At 39.8% G+C, this 20,105-nt stretch overlaps 1 protein-coding gene across 1 annotated transcript; it reads left to right on the top strand.

Moving 5' to 3' along the window:
* Positions 1–1,437: 1,437 nt before the first annotated feature.
* On the top strand, positions 1,438–15,756 carry LOC139713102 (spermatogenesis-associated protein 7-like). The gene is made up of 10 exons (XM_071624858.1): positions 1,438–1,534; positions 3,604–3,684; positions 4,399–4,488; positions 5,841–5,888; positions 6,468–6,589; positions 7,801–8,255; positions 9,558–9,818; positions 11,724–11,786; positions 14,597–14,732; positions 15,640–15,756. The coding sequence occupies exons 1-10, from the start codon at positions 1,510–1,512 to the stop codon at positions 15,718–15,720; spliced, it is 1,362 nt and encodes a 453-aa protein (XP_071480959.1). The 5' UTR covers positions 1,438–1,509; the 3' UTR covers positions 15,721–15,756.
* The last annotated feature ends 4,349 nt before the right edge of the window (positions 15,757–20,105 follow it).

Below are 20,105 nucleotides of genomic sequence, written 5' to 3'. Positions count from 1 at the left end.
ATAAATACGTTGTAATTTAGTTTGGTTTTTTTTTATTTTACCATTTGAATAAATAATTGATTGTGGTTTTTTTATTATTATTTAAAATATCATACCAAAAGTGTGCACCAGATCATTGAGTTTCAATTCTGATTTCTGTTTCTGTTTTTTTTTTGTGTGTGTGTGTGTGTTTTGTTCAGGAGGTTTAACCCCACCCCCCCCCCCCCATGGTTGCAATGTAGATACATAATGTATCACTGTTTCAAGTGTGAATGAATTGATTTGATGTGATATTTATATTTATATTTATATTTCTTTGTAGTTTTGTTCTAATCATATCTTTATTTTAACAGCAACAAAGAACATGTAAACTTTTACATCGGGTCCATGGTCTTATTCCGGACACAATGATCATGGCAGGTAATGACAGAGTTACAAATGCTAACAGGTGAACAAGTTATAATATGACAATAAGTACAACAAATGTTGATGATTGACAAAGCTATCAGATAACAATGCAACAAATCATTGTACATTTCTCCAGTATACATATCTTAAGTGTTAAAGTGTCATTCCAACAAATAATTTCTGTATTTATCTAGATCTATTGCTTAAGTGTTTAAGTATCAGTCCGCTAAATCATATTTGTCCAGATAATATATTACATTAAGATCTGAGTGTTAAGTGCCAATGCAATAATCATTATATTTATCAAGGACACATGTTACATTTCTAAGTGTCTTACATACCGTATTACATTTCCAAGTGTTTTTTCCCCACAAAAACTGTTCTTTTCTTGCGTAGAATATTGTGAAAGAGGACACTTGATGGAATGTGGTGGGACTTTGGTTTGATTTACATCTTTAAAGTAGGCCCTTCATAGTCAGCATAGAACTGAAATATCAATCATCATACAAACAAACAAGAGTTGTGAAATACTGTGACCGAAAGATCGGTCTGTATCTGTCCGTCGGGGAATGTTCCGCGGAGACTGCGTCTGGCTTCAGCGTTAATGGCAAAATATAAAGGACTCCTCCGGACAGACGGATCTTTCTGTCCATGAAATACTAGGCCTACGTACGTTGTATCGAAAAGCGAGCTGATATCTGTCGCGATATTAGAAAGAAATTGCAGTGTGAGTGAAGTTATACCCCATTAGGTTCTTTCAGGGATTTTTCATATGAATCATATGCATACTTTAGAGAAATCGGGGTTTTATATTTTTTCGAGGTTTCGTGGTACATGTACAACAGAGTACATCTCAGGAAACTGTAATCGTTGCCATGGATTCTAGTCACGCGCTTGCGCATACCACACATGTCGTATCGATTTTTGTTTTTTATTTTCTTGGTGTTTTTTGGTCTCTCTCGGAACGCCCTCTATCGGATGAGTGAGACGAAAAAATTAAACACACACATACCAAAATACCATACAATTGTACCCAATACTCGGTCAACGCGAAGGTGGTGAAGATGGTGTATATTTCCCCCATTCTATTCCGCTAAACGCCAGCAAGACTTTCAGAGAAATATGGCTGATCCAAGTTATCGCAGAAGTAAGAAATTTATGAAGATTTTGTGTAATTACATGGAGAAATTACCGGTAACGGTAGGCGTGATACTCGCAAGGCGTCGCTAACGACAGCTGACAACGGTCCCATATACAGTAATTAATGTCGGTGTTTTATATATTTACAACTGGAACGATTTTCACAATAATAAACGGATCGGAACTCGTCCGTAGACGGTGGTAACGATGCCTGATGGTGGTGGTGGTGGCCAGTGGTAACACAGGGGTAGGCTGCATCAAGCTGAGGAAGTCCTAGGCTAAGCCTGGCCTAGCTGTACACCGTGGGCGTAGAATTCACGACACTAAATACACATCATCACATGCATTAACGGCACCCCGACCAGCGACGACCCCCAACCCGTACCGAGTCGGGGTCAACGCGTCCGGGAAACCCGCTCATAGCTCATGAGGCCTGCTCCCTCGTATGAGCCTCATCCGCCTCACGAGGCCTCCGGAGAGCCTCATGATGCCCCCGGGGAGAGAAACTCATGAAGCTCCCTGTTCACTTTTTATTCATCTCACATCTGACATATAAATTGTCCCAACTTTGCTCAGTGATTTTTTGTTACACGCACATGTCCACTAAGCACTATCCATGATGAAAAGGAGAAATAATTCTGTCTGTTTTTTTTTTACAACAATCGAGTTTTAATCAACCGATGCACAGCGACCCTTCGAAACACGGGCGCCAGCGGGTTTGCTCAATGCAATGCTGCCGCACCTAGCGGCCTGATCCGACTAAATATTTTCGGTGCTTTTTTCTGCGGCTCTCACCTCTCCGCGCACAAATCAGCCTCGTGAAGCTGAAGTCTGACATCTTTTTACAAAAATTTGTAACGAGAATTAAAAATAAAATCAGTACTAACCTGACCTTGTGCATATATTCCAAATTACTATTCCACACTGATAGAGTAGGTGGGTACTCCAGTTTGTTAGCAAACTAATCACTTGCGCTAGACGCACGCACCGGAGGATACAGTATCCTCCGGTGCATGCGCAAGCTCACTCTGAAAATCTCGCAGCTTGCGCGCTGTCTGTAGAATGCTATGTGCTGGATGCGTGATGTGATGTGATGTGACGTTGCGTTGCGGGATGATTCCAGAAAAAGCGCCCAAAGGTTAGCCGACGGCGGGATTGATGAGGAAAGTGAACCCTTCATACCTATAAAGTGATTAGTTTGCTAACAAACTTTTGAAAGAGAGAAGTCGAGTGTTCTTTTGTTATAACAAAAGAACACTCAACTTCTCTCTTTCAGAAGGCAGGGGGAATAATATTACCCTTAACATGCGTCAGTAGCAAGTCGAAGAAATGTACACTTTATTCAAAAAGTAAAGTTTTGTGAAATTCTCTTTTCATTTTCCTTATATAGTTGTACGCATGTGACATCATACACTGTAGTAGTCTTCTCTTCCAGCAGTGACTGCGCAGATACTTAAAATATTCGTAACTTTTGAACGGATTGTACAATTTTCCTCAAACTTTCACTGATGTGTTCTACTAATGTTGCTGCATTCTCTCAATCCTTATGTATATGAAAGTGGACTTGTCCTTTAAGGCCTAGGGCAGTTGGGCCTAACTAAGTTAGGCCTATTGATAATTGGATAGTCTGCGCTAGATCTGTAAATTTATTGCCTGGGCCAAAAAGTGCATGATTGTAGGTAGGAGATGCCCTTTATTTTCATTCATCCATGACTCTGAATGTATTAAAGGAGCAGCAGTTAAACCACTTGGTTTGTTTTGCTAATGCATACATGTAGAGCTTAGAGGCGAGTTGTGAGGGGATGACATCATCACTTCACTAGACTATTAAATTTACAAAATTTTCCCTTGAAGTTTGATAAGAGTCAATGATTATGTTCCTCACAAGCAAAGAATCTGTTCTCTAAAGAGTATATCAATAATAGGTACATATAATACATTATATGGGGCAGTGCTTTGCAAGATAGGATACAATATCAATCTGTTATAATTGATATAACAAACGATAATTGGTATTTTTCTTAGTGATAACAGTGAAAAGACGAAATCAATCATGTTATGTTTATCTTTCACCAGACACTCCAACTCCAGCAGTTCCTCCAAGCCCAGTCTCTTTCAAAGGGCAGCATAAAGGTCATCTAGCTCTTAAGAGCAGCCGTAAGTATATTAAAAAAGAGCAGCAAACTTTTATTTCATGTTGGTATCTATTGACTCTCTTGAATTCAGCCTTCATTAGCGTGTTGATCTGGTAATTTGTGTGTGTGTGTGTGTATGTCTGCCTGTCTGTCTGTGGACACTGAACAAATTAGGAGTGTGTATGTTGTCTTGTCATTGAAAGAAAATATTAGTGTTCATCGCACGCTTTAATTATCTAGAATGGGAATTTATTTTGGCAACATCTTCATTGACTTTTTTTCTTTTCTTATAAATTCTTAGTTCTTGTTGGTGTTGTGAAAACATGATCTGATGATGGTTTAGCAACGAAACCCAGAATCGTATGCAATCAATCGTTGTACTCGGCCATTTTATAATTAGTCAGTGTTTGTAGTGTTCAATTCCATTACTTTGCATCATGAATACCAGCATTTCAGTTTCTAATCTTGTGAAATACCTGCAATTTGCACAATACCAGCCAATAGCCTAAATTGTATGTGTGTAGAACTCGGTAGGCTAATGTAACGTTTAAAAAATAGTAAAGGTATTCCTTACTGTCAGTGAGAATTTAGAGCTGTGTGTTTTACCCTTATCCATTTGCATTCCATGCACCAAGTGGCTCTTCTGTGGACACAGTCGCCCGAAAAAGCCAGATAAAATCCAATATGATTAGTTTTAATTGAAATATGCAGTATTGTTCATTTCCCTCCCACACAGCGTATGCCACCACCTGCAAGAGAGCCCTCAATCAAAATGATGTGGTCACCAATCTCAACGTCCATTACAGGAAGCTGAGCACGGCCAAATGTAAGTCTCTGAACATTTCCATGTCAGCAAAATCTGACTGGTCTGAGGGACTACTTGTATGGAATGAAGGCTTTGTTGAAAGAAAGACAGCCAATTTGTATGGATAGCAGTGTTTAAATGACTAGGAATGAAAGAAGGAAAAGTTTGCCAAAGTGTACCATACCATAGTACTTAGTATTGAGCAACATCTATGTATATAGCAGGGTCAATGCTAACCTTTTTTTTTTGTGTAGTGGCCCATTTGGGCTGAAATCTTTAAGTCTGAAATTTTGGTGGCCTGAAAAAGATTCACAAAGATATCTTGAAATAAAAGCAAAAGTAACAATCCATTTCGAATCTTGCCTGATTGGGCCACAGAAAAAAAACAACAACAACAAATTACTGGCCGACACCAATTTTTGGTGGCCCCCTGGCCACTGGGCCACTGCTAAAGTCAAGCACTGTGTAGGTACTGTAGGCTTTCAAACGTCAGTTAACTTAAGTGGGCTCATTTTCATGACATTATTGTAGAGAACTTTATATTGTAGTAGTGGTGTGCCTCAACTCTTAAAGTTTTGTGAAAGGTAGCATTAGTATTAAGATTCTGCTCGAGATACACTCACTGCATAAAATTCTGATACATCTAGTATGATGAGAGTCATTTTTTTTTTCTTTTAAAAGTAGATATTTTAAAGACATGTATTTCTATGTAGTGGTAGGTAGTGGTGGACTATGAAACAAAAAAGTAACAGTCATGCAATGTGCAGGTCTCTCTTGCGTCTCAAAAGATGCCATATGGTACACTTTGCACTTTTCCAAATCTCTTTGCTAATTCCATGTTGGCTTTATGTACAACAAATTTGTGCAAATTTTTCTTGAGTTGAGAAAGCACATTGACATTATTTTCACCTAAAGGTAACTAACATTGCTAGATGGTCAAATACTGGTCAACATATGGCTTGCTTTTTTCATAGCATCCTGTCCTGAATGGCATTCACTTAGCAATCAATAACATCTGTGATGCAGGAGATTGTGTGACGTAACCCGTTTAGGATAAGCTGATGTTGCTATAACATGTTTCCTATAGACCCCTGCCCGCGTATACTCAGGAATAGTCTTAAAGGAGTTAATGTCAATTTGCATTGGAGCCAAGTCTTTTGACACAGCCTGTACAATCAATGAAAATTGAATGATGTATATATCAGTCAAGGGGAATTTCAGATGGAACAAGTAGTTAGCTTTGTCTTTACTTTCTTTCACAGCTGCTGAAATGAAAATACACAGTAGGATGTTGTTGCATAAAAGAGGTGTGCTTGAGATGTATACTGCAACAGATCGAATATACATTTTGATTTCTGTGTTTTGATTCACAGCACGAATTGATTCTACTACACCAAAGACATGGACGTTGAGCACTGTCAGTGAGTATCTTAATTTCATTTCATGTCATACAGACTTTAAATATCATGTCAATCTGCAAATGGTTTGTACAATCTTTAAAAATCAACAGCATTTTTATAAACCTATTTGGTTTGGTTTTTATCGTTTAGGAAGTTCAGTCCAAATCTTAACATGGCCATATTTGTATTCAATCACTGTTTGAGGTACACAGAGAATTTCTTATAGTTTGTTTTTGCTGAACTGATCATGGGCTCCAAGTCAAGCTGAAATCCTCAGTTGCCTACTCAAAGGTTTTTAGCCATAAGTAAAATGTTGTTTGTCATAGTTTCGCATAGTCTTCAGTTCATGTCAGATGCTATTTTTTTCTTATATTAATTTAATTGACAAATTATTGAACATACTTGTGTTGTAAAAGCCCTCAGAAGGTTGATATACAATGTAAACTAAACCAAGCTTCATAATTGAATGTATTTGATGATGTCAAGCAGTCTTGAAATTTAATTCATTGTCCAGTTTTAGTAATTGAAAAGGTGGTACATTACAGAAAACTGAACCTTCTTTTTTTTTCATTTTGTATTTCTTTTTTTCACATCTTGTAGAAAAGGATCAGCTGAGAAGGCAGGCCATGGAAAAGCAGAAGAAGAAACTTGCTAGTCAGAAATCATCTTCTCGTCCTGCTTCTAGGAACACCATTGGCACTAACGCTGATGACCTCAATCTTGTAAGACTATGCTACCTCTTTCTTAGAATCACATTAAAAAAACAAAACAACAACAGACAAATTGATTGATTGATTAATTTGATTTGATTTGATTTCTGAATTTCTTTTTCATACATAAATGTAATACAAAGTCAATTGAATGAACTTATAGAGCACAGCATTATTTGAATCTAACTGTTAAAACAGATAAATGATTACTAGTAATTCAAATATCCAACATTTTTCTAACACAATCCAAAATGAAATCGAGCAGGCGTTATTTTATGCATAATGCAAACATAGGATCCTGTGTGTCTGCCATTCAAAAGACAAATTAAGCAGCTCTGGATATAGCAGAAATACAGGAGACCATCATCATAAGCAAACACTTGACAAGGATAATGCCCTCAGAAATGATTGTCTAAACAATACAACATCCTAAGAATATATAATAAACTAGAAAAGCACTCTGAGAGCGCAGACCTCCGCCAAGCAGCTACTTTCCACCGATGATCTTGCTCTTCCGAAAGAGATTTTCTCCTCTCCACCACTGGGGAAAAGCTCTTAGGGCTCTTCCATAGAGATCAGTGATTTTCACCCATAGGTATACATGCTGAAAAATTGCCCGATTTCCCAATATAGAAGCTTTTGTTACGTCATAAACCCTCAGCTGCGCGGCGCGCCTCGCCCTAGCAGAAACTAGAGCACGCACTTTAGTGCGCGTTTGAAAACCTCAAAAATGCGCAGCGTGAACTCCCAAGTTCAGTGACCCTGCCTGTCAAAATATCAAAAATCCTTCATAAATTCCCCAAAAATTCTAGGACACTACCAAAATTAAATTATTTGTTACTTGTGTCATTCTCAACCTTTCCTGTAAGTTTCATTCAAATCCGTTAACTACTTTTTGAGTTATTTTTCCCATGGGCAAACAAACAAAACAACAGTAATGAAAACATAACCTCCTCCCTTGGCGGAGGTAATTAATCAAATGAATCAGAAATGTGTGTGTGTAAATGTTTTAAGTATGTTATCTGCACTGTTTCCCTTAGGCTTTTTAGGTGTTTAGTTGTTCCTGTCCTCTGTGTGTGTGTGTGTGTGTGTGTGTGTGTGTGTGTGTGTGTGTGTGAATGTAAAGACCCCTCCCCTTTCCTTCAATATTAATAGAGTAAGTGATAAGCTTGACTGATGCCGTTCATGAATTTCTCTTTGTGACGCTATCACCAACCATTCAGGATCTTGACGAGGACCTCGTAGACTATGGCATTCCCGATAACCAGGTGCCCCGCAGCGCGCCAATGACCCCCACCAAGGCCTTCCGTCCACACAGTGCCTACTCCGACCGCAACCAGCACACCGGCCGGCCACGCACCAGCCAGTCACAATTCAACGCCACGTCCGGCACCTACCGCAGCGGCAGGAATGGCGAGCTGAACACGACAACAATGGATTACCGGTCCGCCAGGACGCCCAACAAGCAGTCGGGGGACATTTTGGACAAGCGGGCCAGCAAGTTCACGGAGGCAAACAGGATGTACACCCCACGAACCCTCAAGACAAACGCCACTTCCAGACTCTCCCAGTCGAGGAACTATAATCCACCAAAGAAGAAAAGCAGCAGTGGGACCAAGAGATTGGAAGAAACGGAGAACTATGAGCAGGACAGAGATTGGGACGTGAGGAATACCAGGTGACCAAGAATTTCTCGTTTCTTTGTTTCTGTGATCATTTTATATTTTCCAAGTCTTTAAGAGGAATTTTTTTACATGAATTTTTGCAGTGCTAACAATCTTTTCCTCAACATTTCTAACAAGATGTAATCCATCTTTCATATCATATGAGGCACAAATGGTATTGTGTAACTACATTACTAGTATTTTGTTGTTTCTTTAGTCTTATTATATAATAAGAAGAATATTTGATATTTTTGGAGCGCCTTTTCCACTGGATACAAAGCGCTATGAGGTTGCCATAGGAGATAAAATTACAAATTTCCAGGCAGTGACAGTACAAGTCCAGTGCATATTATTATAGAGATTTGTACTGTCACTGACTGGTAATTTGTATATTATAATGGAAGTATGAAGGGAGTCTGGGCTTATAAAAGCATTATTTTCATGTATTTCTATTTCTGTATTAAAAGCTGGTGAGGGAAAGCAGTCTACGTACTGCCATGGAACTACATGAAATATCTTGTCCATATCTGGTGCTAGATTGAATAGTAACTAGTGTCACCACACATAACTTTCAACGAGGAATAGATGCTGAGATTGTGTATGCCAATTAGGAATGAAAAATAATGCCTTCCACAATTTTTGTTTGGTGCAATTCCATCAAAATGTGCAGATTCCTGGAAAGTTATGATTGCAATTTAATCAGAGACTTGCATGAGACAGACATTATAGGAACTGTCACAGAGCTGTGGAGACATCTGTGACATGCTTGTTGCTTTTAGTATGGTGTACTCGGGGAGACATTTATCTCCTCTATGTATCTTAATGGAGACCTCCAGATGATTTTCAGACTTTTACATTTGAACAGCTATAGGTTAGTTATACTGAGTACAGACTCTCAGAATTTATAGTGATTGGGATGAGGAATAAGAGTGTTTTCAAAATTTATAACAAATTGCAATGAACAAGGATGATGACATGGCAGCCTCACCGTAAGAATGCATGAGTTGTGGTTCAAGGAAGCAAAACAAAAGAAGAAGGCATGCATAGATTTTACACAGGCGAACTTGTTAAGCAAGCGGCATAGTAATGGAATTGCACTGCTACATTTTTAAAATATGTGAGGCTCCTATATCATCAAGACTGTTCAGTGTAATTTGTTTAAGATTTTTCAGAATATTGGTTTCTCTACTCAAGGACCACAATAAATTCCACAAATCAATACATGGAGCTGTCGATTTATATAGTACATGATGGGAAATTATGAAAATCGTCTGGAATGCCCCTTTAAAATTGTATGACGATTGGATTCCATGCAGAAACTTGCACTCCAGAGAGCAGCTGAAGGAGCTGGATAAGCGGGACCGGAGGGAGAATGCCCGCCTCCAGCGCGCCGAAGACCACCTGAGGTGGGTGGAGGAGCAGGCCCTCCGCGTCCAGACGCTGGAGATCGACGACCAGGAAGACGACGACCAGCTGCAGCCGATGTCATCGACCCTGAAGCCGGCCAGGAAGGGGGCGAGGACACCGCTGGGAGGAACGCAGGATCTAAATGTCAGCTACGGCAATCAGTCTCTAAGGTACGTATGTATTCTGTCTCCAGATATGGGATTTGAAATAGGCATATATTTCGCTTCAATGTTTGTTTGTTTCATTTTCTATCCGAGAAGATGGCTGGATAGCCCATATTCAGCCGCACTAGCTGATCTTCATTGGGGTCCAGTAGGATGTGAGGCATACCCCTTCACTGGGTTATGCACCTTGCTCTTTGCGATGAATGAATGAAGCAGGATATTTTACGTGCATCAGTTGTGACTCTCTCACACACACGTGACCTCCAATTTGTGTTCTATCTGAATGACATTGTGAACAAGGACAACATATTAGGATAGCCAGAGGGGCTTAATCACAGTCTCTGTTGCACAAAAACAGGAAAAAAACTGAGGAGTCCAGTGTCTCTTGTATCAAAGCTGTCATCCATATCTGAGCCCCTTGTTAATCCTACTATAATGCCCAGGAACTTAGCTTGTATTAACTCGCCAAGGTTTTTCTAATAGCCCGAGCTAAAGTTACCTCGCTTCAGAAGTGAGCTATGTGATGCGCAGTATAAAAGGGGTATCAGTTTCTAAACATCTGTGCCAATCAGTGAAGAAATCACTCCAGGATGCGTGCCAATCAGAGAACAAAACACTGTGAGGGTTAATCAAGTTTGATACCTTATCCCATTGCTGCTCATTGCATTCTGTAAGGTAGAAGATATGGATGGTGTGCATTGGCTCTGAAAAAGGATTTCACAGCCAGCGAAAAGCACAACTCACCGTTCCACTGGATGGTATGTGTAGGCTATGAAAAAAGATTTCACAGCCAGCGGAAAGCACAACTCGCTGTTACACTGGACGGTGTGTGTTTGCTGTGAAAAAGGATTTCACAACCACTGAGAAGCACAACTTACCATTCCGCTGGATTTTTTTGTGTCAGCAGCAATAGAGATGATGTGTACACCCCCCCCCCCCCTTCCTAAAACATATGTGACCCGCTACAACAAAATGATCCTAAAGTCGGGCGAGGTCAATTATTTGAAAATTGCATGGCATAATTTCCTAATCTTTTTGCTTTAAATTGATATATAACACATCTTATAAAAATAATCGGCTGTGGAGATATCGATGTTTAAAAGAGAGCATGTCGAGACGTCTGGGAAATCACTGTTTCGAGAAAAGCACCCTAAAAGTTTTCCTTGCGACGCAATCGCGATCAAGGGACACGCAAGTCAGTTTTCACCTCCGCACAATAGAAGGCAAGCCCTAGCAACTCCCGAAATGCTCATTCAAGCACAGTGTCGGCGGTCTCCTCACCGACCAATCAGTGACCAGGATGCCAGGAGAAGCGGCTGGGCATAGCACACCCCGCCTGCAGGCACCACTCGACTGGGCAGTGTGTGAGCTTCACCCTTCGGTTAGCGGCAAGCAGCAAACTGACCAATGAGATCACTCTGGTCGTTGTTAGGGGCGGAGCCTATCTGTGGCGCTCAATCCAAATGTTGGAACCAGTTTCTGCTTCGTTGAAACGCCAAAAAACATGGCCCAGAAAAATGCTATTTTTGGGTCTTTCCTTTCACCATTTTGCTTCAAAATTTCGACAGATGATAGAAGATATGTCAGACTACAATAAAATGTCAAAATCAGAAAATTGTAAGTTTTGACCAATTGTGATGCTCTGACTTCAAACTCGATTTTTACGGCTTCGACCATGTGAGACTTTAGGACCCTTTTGTTGTAGCGGGTCACATATTTGTGTAGTATCATCCCTCCCTTGTCCATTTGGGATTATAAGACATCACTGAATTCTCATAGAGTGTCATTATCATCATTGTCATCCAAACAGTATTCATGCGTTCATTTGTTGAAGTGTGCATGGTGGAATAACTTCTGTCTTTATCTGTGAATTCTTGAAAATACAGTATACGTTTTGTTCGCATGTCCCAGGTCTGAGCTGGCTTCCATGACGTACCGGACTCCGGAGCAGGTGACGAAGAGGATGCAAGAGGAGTGAGTAGTCCCCAAGAATTTGCCATCAAAAAAAAAAAAGTTTTTAACTGCTTTATGGACTACAGAAGTTTTAAAGTTCAATTCCATGCCATGTTCATGGTGGTTTTAAGAAGAAAAAAGGAAAAGAAAAATATATATATATATTTTTAAACAGAACAGAATGACTGTGATATCCAAGCAAAGCGATCCTCATAAAGTGTGACAGGCCATGACTGTTTTAGGATCGCTTTGTTTCACCGTGTTTTTAGCTCACCTGAGCCAAAGGCTCAAGTGAGCTATTGCGATCGCCCTTCGTCCGGCGTGCGTCGTGCGTCGTGCGTCGTGCGTCGTGCGTCGTGCGTCGTGCGTCGTGCATCGTGCGTCGTCCGTCGTGCGTCGTCCGTCGTGCGTAAACTTTTTACATTTTCATCTTCTTCTTGAAAACCTCAGGACCGATTTTCATCAAACTTGGCAGGTAGCATCCCTAGGGGGTTAGGAACTCAATTTGTTAAAATGGGCACCATGCTCCGCCCAGGGGGCCCCCAGGGGGGCCCAAACCCCCCAAAATTAAGGAATCTGTAAAAATCTTCTCTAGAACCAGAAGTGATAGAGCTAAGTTAATACTATGAGTTGGTACATTGATGACTGTAGTTTCAAGTTTGTTCATGGCAGAATCAGGGGTGCCCCCCTTGGGACCCAGGGGAGGGGGGTGGGAGGGGTCCTAATGGGGCCTAAATTGTACATTTTCATCTTCTTCTTGAGAACCCCTTGACCCATTTTCACCAAACTTGGCAGGTAGCATCCTTAGGGGGTTAGGAACTCAACTGTTAAAATGGGCACCATGCCCCGCCCAGGGGGCCCCCAGGGGGCCCAAACCCCCCAAAATGAAGGAATCTTTTAAAATCTTCTCTAGAATCAGAAGTTATAGATCTAAGATAATACTATGAGTGAGTACATTAATGACTGTAATTTCAAGTTTGTTCATAGCAGATCCAGGGGTGCCCCTCTTGGGGGCGGAGGGGGGGGGGGGGAGATTTGGAAGGTCCAAATAGGGGCCTGAATTGTTCATTTTCATCTTCTTCCTGACAACCTCTTGATGGATTTTCGTCAAACTTGGCAGGTAGCATCCCTAGGGGGTCAGGATCTCAATTTATCAAAATGGGCACCATGCCCCACCCAGAGGGCCCCAGGGGGCCCCAATCCCCCCAAATTAAGGAATCTTTAAAATTTGGGCCCTTATTGTACATTTTCATCTTCTACTTGAGAATGCCTGGTCAAATTTTAGTAGAGCTGTGAATAATTTAGATTAGTGACTGTGTGAAAGGTAAACTTGCGATACTCAGGTGAGCGCTAGACCCGCGGGTCTCTTGTTGAATATCCCAGTCATTTCAAAAGCAATTTTCATTAAATAAACTTTCAGTTCCGCTTCGAATTGTATGCCCTTTAACATTTCATAGAGTGGTTTATAAATATCTCACATATCGTTAAAAGCTGAATCCTCACCTCAACCAATACTACACCATCCCTTTAAATTCAGGTGAGCCTGATGTCAAAGTGCACTTTAAAGTCTTAAAGCCACATGATGACAGAAGTGATGATAGTGCTTATGAGGATCATGATGATACTGTATGCACTGAAAATGTCATATACAGATATCTTTGTGAATTGCACTTGATCATACATTTAGTCAACTTATTAATATCATGCTTTTTGGCCTTTTCATTATCATGAAAATTTGCCACCTTCCTCCCCCTCCCCCGCCCCCCCCCAAAAAAAAAAAAAATAAATAAATGTTTTAAAGAAAGTGTGACTTCTCAAACAAACTATTCTGTTAGATAGTTGTCTGAAATGAGATTAAATCTCTGAGGGAAAAAAAAAAAGTACTAGTATTCCAAGTATTAGAGCAGGGGGCCCTATTCATGGCATTAGGACTGTACTACTAGTAGTCACTTGATATTGCAACTCTAGTGTGCTGGCCTGGGACAGTGTGTGCAGGGCAGATTTTTGTCTTCATTTTTGTCAATATTTTCAAGTGTTGTCATTTTTCAATCAAGAGCCTATCCGCCAAATCCACAAAAATAGAAGTCATCACAAAAATTTCAGCGTATGTAGTGTTGATTGCTCCACCTGCAATAACGATACTGTAACAAGAATTATGATGAAATGTGCTGGTAAAGATGATGATTCCTAATGGCTTCTCTACTGATAAATAGTATTGGGTTTTTGAGATGCCATGATAATGGTTGATAGAGTCAGCAGCAGTTGTTTGTTGTTGTTGTTGTTTTTTCATGTAGCTGAACATAGCACTTTGAATGCCCATGATAGTTGAATAATTCTGGTACCTATCTGGTATGTCAACAGTTCAGGGTACTTGCATGCAAGGAGCGTGTCAGTAGGTTCCTGTATCTTTTCCACTGTCATGCTATCAATGTGAATTTAATCTCCCCTTTGAACTAGATGTCTTTCTGGAAAATCATCCTTGCCAATAAACAGGCTACTTTTAGTGAAAGCTTTAAAAAAATGTAGAGACTTGGAAGAAATGAAGAGCAATAGCAGGATCCATTATTCATGTAAAGATTCCCATAAGATTTTGTGTATGTAAAAATTCCCATTAGATTTTGTGTATGTAAAAATTCCCAGTAGATTTTTTGTATGTAAAAATTCCCATAAGATTTTGTGTATGTAAAAATTCCCATAAGATATTGTGTATATAAAAATTCCCATTAGATTTTGTCTATTTAAAAATTCCCACAAGATTTTGTGTTTGCAAATCGTGTCTCCTCTCATACACCTGCCGATACTGCCTCCCCCTCCCCCCCCCCCCATTCTAGGGAGGAAGAACTGAGGTATCTGGAGTTCGTGACCGATGTGACCAACGACGTCTTGAATCGCGGAATCTACACCAACACCGTCCTCAAGCAGGTGTTCGAGTCTCACATCGAGAGAAACATAGGGAGACTGGATGAGGTGGGTCATGTTCCAAATCATGCGCAAATGAACTCTTTTCGATGTGAGAAGTTTGTATTGGTAGTTTCAAGTTCACTTATGTCATGATTGGAGTGAACAGTGAAATAGCAATTATGTAATATCTCTCCCTCTCTCTCTGATTTCATATGCCTGGCCACTCAGTAGTGAGTACATACCCAAGATGCATTAACCATGGCTTCAATGTTCACAGCATTGTGTATGCTTGTAGTGCCATCTGCAGAGTCGGCATGTGAACATAATTAAAACACAACACGTTGTTATTATGGTCGTTGCATAACTTGGATTCAACCTTGTTTAGATTGTGGGAACTCGAATACTACGACAACTGATATGAGAATATATACAACCGTAGGGGTGAATGACGACTTTGACAGAGCAATAGAGTTGTGTGAAACATTTCCCATACATTTACATTTAGTGCTCAAGTCAAAAGTTTGTGCACTTGATCTCAGAATACCAGTAACATTAATCACCAATGGTTACACCATTGGGTGTCTTTCTAGAAGTTCTTACAGAAAGTTGGTCCTTATCTTTGTTAATTAATCAGCAATTAATTAATGTTTTTGCTGTGGAAAATAGTTTGCTTCGTAACCTTTCATTAAATGTGTGCATTGGAGTGTAGACACTGGATGTTGGTACCTCTGTAAAAATCATCAGATACTTGGTGAGCAAAGTTCGTGAATACATTGCCCTTTTTCATGAGAGAACATAGATTCCATTTTGTGTGTGTGTGTGTGTAAGACCTTTCTTGACACACATTAGAAGATAAAAATTATCCGCAGCTGTAAGAAGTCTTGAAAAACAAAAGCTTAAACAGAATCATGATTACACTTCATTGTTGGCAATTAATTTTCCGTGAACTCATCTTGCATTCCTAACATGACAGGTTCGTATGCGACATTTGATGAAGCAGCTGCAAGAGGATTTGGCGATTCCCTCGTCGGATCAACCGGGCGATGGGACGTGACCTTGGCCAGCTCCCCCTCCGTGAGGGACCTTTGACCTTTGCACTCCACTAAATCTCTTTCAAATGCATATATATATATTTTTTAATGATTCATGCCTTGCAATATGTAGCTCATGTAAGCTAGACCTGAAGGTTCTGAAGAGCAAATAATATATATTGAAGAAATACTACAGTAGTAATCCTAGCTGAGATATGTGCTGGGGTAATTGATTGAACTATGATGGTAACCTTAAAGGGGATGGCTAGTAACTGATCAGTGGGAATCAGTGGGAGTCTGGGAGATGATTGTTCCAATCCTTGTGGGATTCATTTAAGAGTACATTAAATATCTATTGTTGTGTGAAAATTATTTGCTTCAGAATGGTCTCATATTCAAGTAATTTGCAGTTTAATGTTTCCAGGTTAGCATTCCTGTACAGTGACGGGGCGATCGTTAACGGCCCGTTAACGATCGCCCTGTCATTGTACAGGCATGCTAACTTAGGAACATTGAACTGCACATTACTTGAATATGAGACCATTCTGAAGCAAATAATTTTCACACAACAATAGATATTTAATGTACTCTTAAATGAATCCCACAAGGATTGGAACAATCATCCCCCAGCATGATCCCACTGATTCCCACTGATCAGTTACTAGCCATCCCCTTTAAAGGGACTGTACAGTACTGGTTGAGGTGGGGATTCATGTTTTGAAAATTCCTAAGTGAGACAATGAGAAACCTCTTATGAAATATGAAAGAGCATGTAATTCTAAGAAGGATTCAACGTTTATTTGATAAAAATTGGTTTTCAAATGGCCGAGATATTAAAAAAAAAGGTGATAATAATAAAAGGCGACAGGCCACGCCTTTTGTTAGGATCTCTTTGTTTCACCTTGTTTCACCGATTTTCATCAAATTAACTTTTGATACCCCTTAGAATTGCATGCTCTTTGACATCTCATAGAGTGGTTTCTGAATATCTCGCAAAACGTGAAAAGCTAAATCCTCACCTCGACCAGAACTGTACACACCCTTTAATATACCTTCTGCACATCTCTGCACAAGTTTGTTATACCTTGCAATACTGACCTTGATTTAACTCGTGTGTGAAATTTGATTAAAAAGGATATTATTTGGATGACAGAAGATCATGTGATAGATCATATTTGTGTCACAAAATACTGTAAAGTAGGCATATGCATATATCATAAAGTGTTGGTGTGTGTCTTACAAAATCACAGAATTTGGCACTTTGAACTGTATATTTAGCTAAGATAGCATTTGTAATATCCGTTCTTTTTAATACTGTGGTTTCACAAGCTATTGCAAAGCTAATAGCAAAACAGGCCAGATTGCATGCTACAGTATTTAATGAAATACATGCACAGATGTGGCTTTGTGACTCATACATTTGGCATTCCTATGTCTTACATTTCATTTCATTCATTTTTAATTTTTAACAAAAAGTTATACACAATCATAAACACAGTGTTAGTGTCTGAATGCAGAGCATTTCAAATATTTGCATAAGCACGTGAATTGTTTGATAAAGTAACAAAGGGTTTGAGCGCTCTAGAGCAAACCAAAGTGAACTGAACTGAAGCATACCGTACTGAACTGCGCCAGATTTGAAGCGTTCGAGAGCTCTGTACCTCATGAGTTATTTTTAGAAGAGGTCACACATTTTATAGCAAGAGGGTCATTCACCTGGCACGCTTGAACTACTTATAGCTGTCCCGAACAAAGAGAATGAACTCTTTGCGTTATGACATATGTGCATGATACGCGCATTCTCACATGCGAACTTTTGGTACGCTTTTGGTATGCTTTTGGAGCACATCGGGAAGGGGTCCACTTTTGGCTCGGTACAGTACAATACAGCACACTTTAGGAGCGGGTACATTATGGTACAGTTCGCTTTAGAAGAGCGCTCGAACGCACCCAAACTTAAAACAAAGTGTGTGCCAAGATAATATCAGTCCATAATCATACTGAATGGTGTTGATAAGAACTCCATGAATACAGTTTTTTCTTATTGTATGTGGGATTATATGACCCTTTGAATTACTTGTGGGAAATTTGAGCAATAACACCTTTTCTCCAACCTGAAATCAAACCAACAAGCAAAGTTTGCATAGGAAAGGTAAGAGCAAGTAGGACTGCTTCCAGGATGATTGTGTGGATGTGGGTAAATGATAATGCACTCTTTCCTGCTAGCAAAGTAGATATAGCCATCCATCATCTGCATGCAATGCTGTAAAACCAGAAACATTCGCAGCATGAGACTTTCGTGAATTGGAGCCGACGGCCTTTTTCGCTGCATGAAAGTTTCGCGACTTGGAGCCGACGGCCTTTTTCACATCATAGAAATGTTTCGAATTGCCACTGGCATTCAGTGCATTGTGTAGACAGACACTTTTGCATGCATTTTACATTTGCGAATCTTTGCTCCTTTCAAAATTTGTGAAAGTTTCATGCATGGAAGAATTCCTGGTTTTACTGTACTGTATTTGACTGTTGCTCTGACGTGACTTGCTTCAAATCGCGCTCTGATGCTTGAGTTTTGCATTTGATGGACTTCCTTGATGTCCCGTCAAACAATCAGTTATGCACTCGTCACAGTTTTTGGCAGGAAAGAAACGTATCCGTGTCAACTTTGCTGTACATGCATAAAGAGAATAGTGAATCCGCTGAAGAACACTGAAAGCTTCAATTCCGGGCACCGCCAATGTGCAAGTGCCTCCCAGCCAGCCTCGTTCCAGATGCATTGTGGGATTGTTGGGTGGCAAAGTTGATCTGGTCTGAGCACATTACAGCTTCACTGTGACGACCCATGGCTCTATAGGCCGCAAATCAGTCAAATGAAAAAATCTGTAAACTCGTTTAACGCCAAATTCAAATAAAGGAAAAGAACAGTAATTAACAAAATACATGATACAAGATGTATGCTAGACAACCGGAAGTGACAATGCCTGCAAGATATCCCACAGTGCATCTGTGACAGGACTCTACATGTTGTTTTGTGCATTGGCGATACCGAGAATTGTTGCCGTTATCCACTGATACTCAAGCGTTTATTCAGATTCCGCGTTTATTCAGATTCACAAAATTGTGTCAGATTCACAAGATTGTGTCAGATTCACAAAATTCCGCGTTTATTCAGTCACGCGTTTATTCAGATTCCATCACAGTGAGAAACTTTCTTTTTTTTTGACATTGAAAAGAGAGTATAATCACATCTGAGTGACAAGAAAATGTGTGTCTGGACTGTATTCAGTTCTTAACTTTGCGTCATGTTATACAATTTGCCATTTGCAACTGCAACTTGATGCTACAGGTATGTGAGACTGAGTTCTGAATTTGCTTGTCTCTTCTACAGTGTCTTAGGAATTGTTTTTGTTGTTGTTGTGGGACGGGGGGGGGGGGGGGAATAAAACAGGAATGATGATGATGGATGCATCGATGCATGGTATACCACGGTGTACAAGGCTTTGACATGTTTATATACCAGTAGAAAGAATTGTTCTATATCAAAGAATCTAGAATAGCTTCCCTGCAGAATATATGTATATTTCATTCACTGGGTTCTGTTTGGGTTCCATGCAGGGTACCCCAACATTTTCAGCAATAAATGGAAAGAAAGAAAAAGTTATATTTCTTGTTTATGAAAAAATTCACTAGAAATAGAATCATAAAGACAATCATGGCAGCTATAATATACAGACATCATCAAGGCTTGTGTGAATATGTCGGCTTTTTGTGAAGCCGTATAGCAGCTGGGATTGCAAGGAAGCAATATCTGAAAGATGTTTTCAAACAGACATTGACGCCATAAAAAATGTGTCTCTTACATGTATCTCTTTGTCCTGCTATGCCAATGTCTTTATAAGAAGAAAATGAAGGAAATGAAAACACCTTAACAGCATTTAAATGGAGCTTACATTGGGATTGTGAAGTCTTTAAAATATATCTATGGGTAAATATATACCAATCCTTAAAATATGTTTTGTGGCTTGTGCACTTAGTGAAGACTCCTCCATTTTTTCATGTGACAAACAAAAGAGCAGCACATTGTATCAGTATTGATGTATTGATGTTTAGACTGAATTGATGATTAAAAATGTAGATGAACTTTCACAGCCTTGAAACATTGGTTTTGTTATCTGATGATTTCTGTCAGTGTATACAATTAAGTTGTTCTTTCTACTTCCAGAGCAAACATCACTCTCTCTTGAAACCATGATGTTTTGCTGTAATTTTGTTGAGGGTGATTTTGTAATCAAAGCATTGATCGCGCACTTCACCATGCACTTGTGGAAGGTGATCATAGCACTCTCACTGGAATGTTCATATTTGCAAGTTAGGAGATGACAACAGCTGCAACAGGATGGAAACATGA

This window comes from Diadema antillarum, unplaced genomic scaffold, assembly GCF_040938485.1.
Source record: "Diadema antillarum isolate AM-2024a unplaced genomic scaffold, OU_Dant_1.0 seq00001905_RagTag, whole genome shotgun sequence".
NCBI lineage: Eukaryota > Metazoa > Echinodermata > Echinoidea > Diadematoida > Diadematidae > Diadema > Diadema antillarum.
This window is presented reverse-complemented; position numbering and strand designations above follow the sequence as displayed.